The sequence below is a fragment of the Condylura cristata genome, unplaced genomic scaffold, assembly GCF_000260355.1.
Source record: "Condylura cristata isolate star-nosed mole 26May11 unplaced genomic scaffold, ConCri1.0 scaffold00014, whole genome shotgun sequence".
Lineage (NCBI taxonomy): Eukaryota > Metazoa > Chordata > Mammalia > Eulipotyphla > Talpidae > Condylura > Condylura cristata.
In genome coordinates, this window is record NW_004567115.1 from 27602952 (window position 1) to 27611784 (window position 8833).

The 8833-nt window shown below is 46.5% G+C and overlaps 1 protein-coding gene across 1 annotated transcript in view; it reads right to left on the reverse strand.

Annotated features, from left to right (window-relative positions):
• Window positions 1-8833, reverse strand: part of SH2D4A (SH2 domain containing 4A) — a 44408-nt gene that overhangs the window by 32231 nt on the left and 3344 nt on the right. Inside the window, exons 2-3 of the mRNA XM_004682294.1 lie at window positions 3506-3665; window positions 2106-2266 (exon numbers count right to left, since the gene is read on the reverse strand). Of these exons, the coding sequence (XP_004682351.1) occupies window positions 2106-2266; window positions 3506-3665 (321 nt within the window). The remainder of the gene's footprint in view (window positions 1-2105; window positions 2267-3505; window positions 3666-8833) is intronic.

An 8833-nucleotide genomic window follows, 5' to 3' on the forward strand; every position in this document is an offset into this window, starting at 1 on the left:
GAACCCCTCTTGTCATGGAACCCCTCCTGTCATGTAAATAAGGGAAGTCTCCTCGGCTTCCTCTCCTATAAAGTTTATGACTGCAGTGGTTCTATTTTACTCCAACATTGCAATTCCATGATGAGCACATAAAGGACACTTTTTAAATGAATGAGTAAATCCCTCAGTCTTTCTCTTTTTCTAAACATATGCGTCAATATAATATAGAGTATAATGACAAAATGAAATATAGTGATTGTACCTAAATGCTTCTTACCCCCCTTGGCCAATTTCTTTCTATAGGGTAGCTTAGCAGACATCTAATGAACAGAACATGCCACTCTCTGCAATATTTATGATGCAGTAAAATAATAACGGTGGCATCTATTTTAATGTCTTGTCCTGCTTTTTTAAAAAGTATTTTAGAAAAGGTATGTAATTCAAGAACAAAGATAAGCACACATGAATTACTGTTGAAGGAGATTTGTTATAGTTTTGTTGGCCTTCATTTTAGAGGTGTTAGATAGGGAGCTTGGTGCAAAGCAGATCTGGGGAACCTTAAGTGCTTCAGTATAGATGTGAAGAAAGTAGCCTGGGCTGACCCTGAGCTATAACCAAACTTTGAAGTTTTGTACTCCTAAAGTTTTTGAGCCTTATTTTTTTTATATATTTTTTAAGATTTGTTTTATTGATTTATGCATACAAGAAATGGGGTTCAGGCCAAAGGTGCAGAGAGTAAGGAGGATCATCAGAGACAGAGTGGGGAACAGAACAGGCAGATCGACGAAGTACACTGCTGAGGGGAGCAGCGGGCGGGTCAGGAGAGGTCTGCCAGGCCATGCGGTCACCTCCAGGGCAGGCGGGAATGGAACTCATGCCATAGCGGCTTTAGATTCTCAGTGCTGAGCTTTAACCCGCTGCGCCACCAGGGAGGGCCATTTGAGCCTTATTTTTATAGGCATTAATAAAGCTTCTACACATGGCTCACATGAATGAGCAATTGGGTATAACAGTTGAGGAACAACCTGCGGGTAGGGTACACCTACGTGTGGATCCTGGGTCAGCCCTTCACCACCCACAAAGACCTTGAGCAGGAGGAGTGACCGTATCTAGCCTCAGCTTCCTTACCTGTAAAATGGACGAAACAGTCCCTGCTTTATCTGTTGTGAGGCTTAGACAAGACACTTAGCAGTGTGCTTTGCCACATAAAGCCCCTCAGCTTGTTTAAATGAAAGTCTTACCATAGCCATGAAGTAGGCAGGAGAAATAACCAAGTTGCTGCTTGCAAACCACAAAGAGCACACGCAGCCAGTGACGTAGAGCTGGGGACTTGAATCAAGTCAACAGCTGCCAATCCCCTGGGAATTCTTGGGGTAACTGAATTCCAAACAAGGAGGGCACTTTCATGATATAGCTGTATTGCTCCTTCAAACTACAGTCCAACAGCAAGTACATTATTTTTCAACTTTTAAAACCGCCTGAAACATACAATTTTACACTCAGAAACTGAGTATACAGTTGTGTTGTTTGAGGGCAATAACTGCCCTAGAATCACAGGAAGGATTCCTGAGGTCAAAGAGATACTGAAGTTCAATCTTCCACAAAAGCAGGGAGAATCACTGGGACATTCTCTAGACTACAAATGTGTCAGAGTTAGGGATGCACATTACCACCCACAGGCCAAAGCCAGCCCTCTGCCTCTCCTGGGAAGCGAAGTTCTCTTGGAACAAGGCCGTGCATTCCTTGTGTACAGAGCGGAGACCAGTGGCCACCAAGCCTTGCCTGTTTACCTCCGTCCTGTCGCAGGAAAACATACTCCCTGTAATGGGAGATACGGCAGGGAAAAGTAAACACTGAAGATCTCTTACAATGCAGAATTTTATTCCTAGAGTTCTTTCTTTGCACCTTTGGTTCTATGAAAAAGAGATAGTTTACCTTTTTTTCATGAAGCGGCAGATGAGCTAAACCCTCCAAAGTGACGTGAGAACAGCTCGCCCTTCAAGTTGGGAAGGACTTTTCCCCCCAAAACATCACCAATTTACAAATCCACACCTGTCAATGACCCCACTACTTCCCTCCCCCATTATGAAGTTCCACAAGTTTACAGATATTAGGACTCGCTGGACTTGCCTCTCTGTCCAGGGTGGGAGCTGGTCTGGAGGCCTCCCCTGGTTCCTCCTCTCCTGCTTTCTTACTGATGTTCTTGGTCTCCCAGTTGGGTGTCTGCAAATCACTGCCAGGGGATGCTGTTTTCAAGTTGTTTGTGAATTCTTTGGACTGAGTTTTTCTGGAGGGAAATAAATAAGGAACTATCAAAAACAGCCTTCAACATGGAAAGATTTTCCATAGCAGATGTCTATATTCAAATTATGTGAAAAACAGTAATAGGTACTATTTACTTGGAGCTTACACTGCACTGAGTCCTTGGCTAGTTTTTTTTTTTAATATTTATTATTTATGCATACAGAACTGGGGTACAGGACAGAGGTGCAGAGGCAGTGAGAGGATTCACCAGAGACAGAGTGGGGAGCAGAACAGGCTGACTAATGAAGTACACTGTTGAGGGGAGCAGCGGGCGGGTCAGGAGAGGGCTGCCACGTGCCATGTGGGTCACCTCTGGGGCCCAGGATCGAACTTGCACTGAAGCGGCTGTTGCACACTTGCAATGCTGCTGTTCGTAACCTGATGAGCCACCAGGGAGGGCCCTGGCTAGGTTTTTTTTAAAGAGTTGATATAGCCCTCATATCAACCCTATGAGGGTGGCATTGCTATCCTCATTTTGTCACAAGAGGTGCAAAACAATTATATAATTTCTCCAAGGCCACTTAATGGTACAGTCAGATTTGACCCCAGCTCTGCCCAAAACTAAATGATTAGCGCATGCTACCCTCTTACAAGCAAACAACTCCTGTATGTCCATATGTGCACACATGGTTTTAGAGTTACCAGAGTTTGTGGGCAATGTTATCAGTTGGGTTGGCCTATGTTGTTCTAAGATGACTCTTGTGCACAGGTGATCCCTGGGCAAACTACATCCAGATCAAACTGGAAAGACAAACGGGGTATGGGCCATATGATTTGATCACATTGTATGAAGGAAGGAACCCTCCAAAAGTCCAAAGGAACTTCCAGAAAGATCTTTTATTTTAAAAAAAAGATGTATTTATTTATGCATACAGAACTGGGTTAAAGGGCAGAGGTGTGGGGCATGAGAGGATTCACAGGATGACAGAGTGGGGAACAGAACAGGCAGATTGATGAAATACACTGCTGAGGGGAGCAGCAGCTGGGTTAAGAAGAGGTCTGCCACGCCATGTGGGTCACCTCCCTAACAGGGGGTCAAACTCGTGCTGCAGAGGCTATATCATAGTGCTGTGTTTTACCCCGTTGTGCCACCAGGGAGAGCCCTCCAGAAAGATCTGAAGTAACTACTGAGCTCCTCAAATCCTACTCCATTCATTGTGGGAAAGGGCATCTTCACACTACACCAGGCTAGCTGCCTTTCACTGGTTTGTAGATCTCATACCTGAGCTCTTCTGCGTCCTGCTTTGCTGTCAGCCGGGCTCGCTCAGCAAGAATTTCATCACAGAGCACATCATAGGGCTTATCTAGATGGTGTTCCCCCATCACCCAGACCCAGACTTCTTTATCGGCTCCCAGTTTCCAGTGGACAGATTTGCTATTCTCTGTAAGCAAAACAAAACTTGAGTTGAACACATATCTTCAGTTGTAACTTATGTCTGCTATTATTAGATAGTTTAGGTCTTTGCAGGGAAAATACTGAGGCAAAGCACTTCCACCCTGCTCAGGAGCAAGCAGCATCCCAGGAGGCAGCGGGAGAGGCAGCAGCAGGAAAGGCTACAGCAATGTTGGGTTTTGCAATTCCCCATTTTATAAATGAGGAAGTTAAGATGGAAAGCGGAACGCACACTGTTGGCATTATCCTCTGGGGTCACAGAGCTAACATGAGACACCGGGGCCTCTGAAGTCTAATAAGAATTGTCTATAACCCAGGAGGACACAGCTGCTCCAGGAGTTGGGGTTTCTACACTTGTTTTAAGCATCATTGCTGGATTAAATAACATGCATTTTACAGTTAGACTGGCTGGAAGTCAAATCCTAGCTCTGCCACTTACTAACTTAGACTAGTTATTTAATCCTGGTAAGCCTGAATTTCTTCATCTGCAAGGTGGGAATACTAATATCTACTCCCTAGGATTGCTGAGGGCAGTGGGCAGGCTGGGCTCACTCCTACCAACTGCTTCAAGAGGAAGCTATCATCACTCTCCTGTAAGTTACTTATATGGCAACTCAGAGATTCACACCAGCTTGTGAGAAGATAGTACTGTTGGCAGTGTGAAAGCTACTTGGTGAAGCTATTTAATAACCTCTGTTTACAAGTGATGGCTGGGGTTGTATTACATTCTAGTTCCCAGGCTCCAGAGATGTGGCCACACAGGCCATCCTCCCTGAAACCTGGGTGCAATGGGGCAGATCTCCGAGCATTAAGAACTGTAGCCCTTAGAGCTAACTAAGCCCCTAGAACAGACCTGCCAGGGTAATCGTGGTTCACAATTGATTCCTGCTGAGTTTGTGGAAGAGGGCAACTATCAGGAACGGAGCTAAGCTGTGTTTCCAGACAGGAAGCCCCATTAGGCCTGGGTCTTGACTCACACACAGTAGGTTTTCAAGTCAAGCGTCTCTGACCAGTGCCTTTTTAAACAAGCAGGCTACTCAAAGGCAGATTTGTTCTTTATGTTGGCACATAATACTCTTTCAATGCAACAGAAACTTTCTACAGTAGAATAAAATTCTAAATTAAAAAAATGGGATGAAACCAATGACGAACCCCGGAATACTGACTGTGAAACTGAAGCTACAGGAGGAAGAGAACCTCGTGGAGGACTTTAGGAATTTTGCTGTTATGGTGTGGTGATATATATGTGAGGAAGTGTGGCCTTGAGTTCCTGAATCACATACAGTGTTTTCAACAAATGTTACTTCAATAAATAACAACAATAATTAAATAAAAACACCAAAGGTATGAGGCTCTGTCCTGCAGCTCTTCCAAAATGCCAAAAGGGAACAAGGCCAAGGGGAAGAGGGTGGTCTCCACCCTGCCAACGTGAAGAAGCCAGAGGCCCAAAAATGTGGCAAATCCCCTTAGAGGAAAGTCCTAAGATCACCGGCATGGACAGGACAGCCAACCCGAAGGGGATGTGGACTGCCGTGTCAAATGGCCCCTCCAGAAGGCTGCGGTGCCAAGAGCTATTCTCTGAAAGTGGCTGAGAATGTACCTCCTGCATGTCCTCACCACTAACCAGTTCATTAGGCCTTGGGGGGCCAAACAGCTGCTCATTTGCTTTAGCTGGTCCCCAAATACAGATCAGAGATCAAGAAGCTGAGATTGGCTGACACAGGGATGTCCCACTGAGAGGCCATCTGTCTGTAGAGCAGGGTTACTACTGTCACCACCCCGGTGGAGAACAAGAAGGCTCAGCTGGTAGTGACTGTATGCGACATAGCCCCATCAAGCTGGCCATCTTCTTGCCTGTGTCAGAAAATGGGGGTTCCCTACTGCATTAAAAAAGGAAGGTAAGGTGGGGTGTCCGGGCCACAAGAAGACATGTGTCTCTGTCACCTTCACACAGGTTAACTTGGAAGACAAAGACGACCTTGAGAGGCAACCGCCTTGTTCCAAAATCTATGCTGGAAAAGGCAAAGGTTAAAGAAATTGCCACTAAACTGGGCTAAGCCTATGCTATTGCATCTCCTGGAGAGAAAAATGATAAATGTTCTCCTTCAAAAACGAACAAACAAACATAAGGGGTACAGGTGGAAGTGACGGGGAGAGTCAGAGCCTTCATAATAAAAGGAATCAAATGTATCACTCAGAAAAACTGGCCTCACGCTGTTTTTATAAGTGGAGAAACAGCATAAGTGGCACCCAGGTATGGAAGGAAAAGCAGCCTCAGTGTGTCCTCCTGAGATGGTCCCTGCTAGCTCCGAGTGTGTGGGGAAATGCAAGTGGTTCATTAACTTTAAAAAGCGTCCTACTTCGTAAAGCTCCCTTATTACACTCTCGGGGGCACTAACGATATTTTGTACTCTGTCCATCTCTCAACCTTCATCTAAACAACTCTTCCAGTACTTGGTGATAGCTGGAGGAAGATACCTGAGAGGGGAGTGACAGAGTCCTGGGGGGCTAGAGGGGAGCAAAGACAGTCCCACAGCTCTGTTCGAGGCAGGGTGCTGCATGGTCTCCCCAAACCACCTCCAGGAGCACCAGGGCTCCCCAGAGGAGGAAGCTGCTACCCTGGGGTTAGGGGAGTGGGAGAGGAATCCAGCATTGCTTATGAACAGAAGAGGGTGTTTAGAAAATAAAAGTGGAGACCCAAAGGAGAGTACCAGAATCTTAAAATTGGGAAGAAGGGAAATGGTAAGAGTATGGAGAAGATAAGAAGTAGTGGCTTTCAGGCAGAAAGACAGAATTTGATACAGGTTATCAGACTTAGCCAAATGCAAAGAAATAGATTCTTGCCACAGCAGTACTCCATCATCCCGATTCAAGTTGTTCCTCGCCAATACAGCTCTTTAAAGGGATCCAAAAGTCTAGATACTGGAGGGGTTTTTTTTTTTTTTATTTGTGCATACAGAACTGGGGTACAGGCCAGAGACTCAGGGGTGGCAAAAGTCTTCACCAGAGACATAGTGGGGAGCAGAACAGGCAGATCAATGAAGTACACTGCTGAGGGGAGCAGAGGGCGGGTCAGGAGAGGTCTGCCACACCATGTGGATCACCTCTGGGGCAGGCGGGGATCAAACTCATGCGGAAGTGGTTTCAGCTTCTTAGTGCAGTGCTTTAACCCGCTGCTCCACCAGGAAGGGCCTACTGGAGGGATTTTTAATGGTTGCTCTCCACTCGAGGCCCTCCCTAACGTTTGGGCAGGTGGGGAAGTCATTGCAGTAAAGTAAGTGTTCTCTCTGTACCCTCGGTTGCACCCCAGCATGCAGGAAGACTATTGAGGCCTCTCTATAAGAGGGGTGTACAGAGAGAGGCAAAGAAGACAGCTCCAGTCTGATCAGAGCTGAGAAGGATATGTGCAGGACCCCACTTCTCTCCCCAGCATTCCTCCTTAAGTAAAAGGTGCCAAGTCACAGGACCCTGCGGTAGGCACTGCCTCTTGCCTTAATTTAATGCTGTCCAGACATCTGGATTTTCTGTCTCCTTCATCTTGAAATTACATGCACTCTTTAATAAGAGCACATTGAGAGGGGCCTTTTTATAGCACTTCCATTTAATTATAAGTTTCCTCTAGTCCTTGAATCATGTTTCTGTACTGCAATGCTCATGATGTTTGCTATCTTAGGATTCTTGAGTTTTTCTAAAACCAACTTTCTAGAATAGTGGGTCAGGCCTGCTTGGTACCACACTACAGAGTCCCACTGTGGAGGGATTCATAGCCATGCCTTATCTACCAAATAAAATGCTAACCAGGCAGAGTTGTGTAATCACATAAAAACAGGATGACGCACATCCTTGGCAGGAAAGGGCCAGGCTAATTCCAGTCTTCCATGAGCACATGTGACCGCTCACATCCCTTCGGTGTCGGATTTCTACAGGGGGTGGTGAGCACAGGGGCCCAAGACTGGGGGCCTGGACCTTCTCCTGTGCAGGTCATGCATCTTTTCAGGGCCTGCAGGAGCTGAAACTGCACAGTGCACAAGCAGCACCATGCTTCACCACAACTGGATGCAACTGAAGGACAGGAACAGTATCCTTGTGAGAGGGGCCAGGGCAAGGGCGGAGAGAGGTTTGTCTACTCTGTCCCCACCAAAGGGAGACCAAGGACTGAGTGAACAGAAGTCAAGGAGACTCAACAGCAGGGCCTCCTGGCAAACGTCATGCTAAATGCACCCTGGGGATCATCAGGGCCGAATAAAGGGTACCTACCACTACCCAGGCTTTAAAAACATCACTATACTAGTCTTTTCAAGCTGCCGACATCCCAGCATCTGCCACCACCCTGGCCTCTGCTTTAGAATACTGCACCCTCTGAACCAGAAACTAAAGCCTGCCTGGGCAGCAGTGCCTGCAGGCTGAGGGCACTATGAACATGTCCCTTCTGATGGATGTCTGACCTGAATATTTCGAGTATCTCCCAAGGCTATTGCCCAGGTTACAAAGAGGAATGTGAGACTCAGGAAGGGTTAGTAACTTGCCTAAAATCTTAGTGCATTCAAAACCAGAACTCAACTGCAAAAAAAAAATCTGTGTTTAGCGCAGCCTTACAGTGTGACATCCAAATTGAAGTTCTTCTAAGAGCAGAAAGGAAACTCAGCAAAAGGGACACCAGGACAAGGAACCTAAAGACTTGACTGAACCAATTGGGCTGAGTGGGGTCCCTATCATGTGCCCTCCTGCCCACAGACCAGGATTGGGAGGGGGTAGATTCAACCCAGGTATATTTTAGTGAAGGCCAAGATCAAGTCTGGGAGTAGTCACCTCAGTGGGTTCAAGAGCAAGGAGAGGAGAAGAAAGGCCTGGTGGGGCACAACCAAAGGCTTTATTATCATCTAATGCATGAGAAAAGGCTTTGCATACAGGAATGGGCCTTCTTCATAACAAGGAGAATCCAGCAGAAGAAGTGTCCTGAGCCCCAGCCTGTTTCAAGGATACAGAGGCCACCCTGCACCACACGTAGGGATCAGATCCTAGGCTGTTGTATTAGGTTTCCATCAACTCCAGAGACCTGTTGAAACAACGCTCTGCTAAGTGGATGCCCTGCTCTGTTTGTGTTGCAGGAAAAAGCCATACACAATACGTCACCGTGGCACAGCCCTAATTTAAACA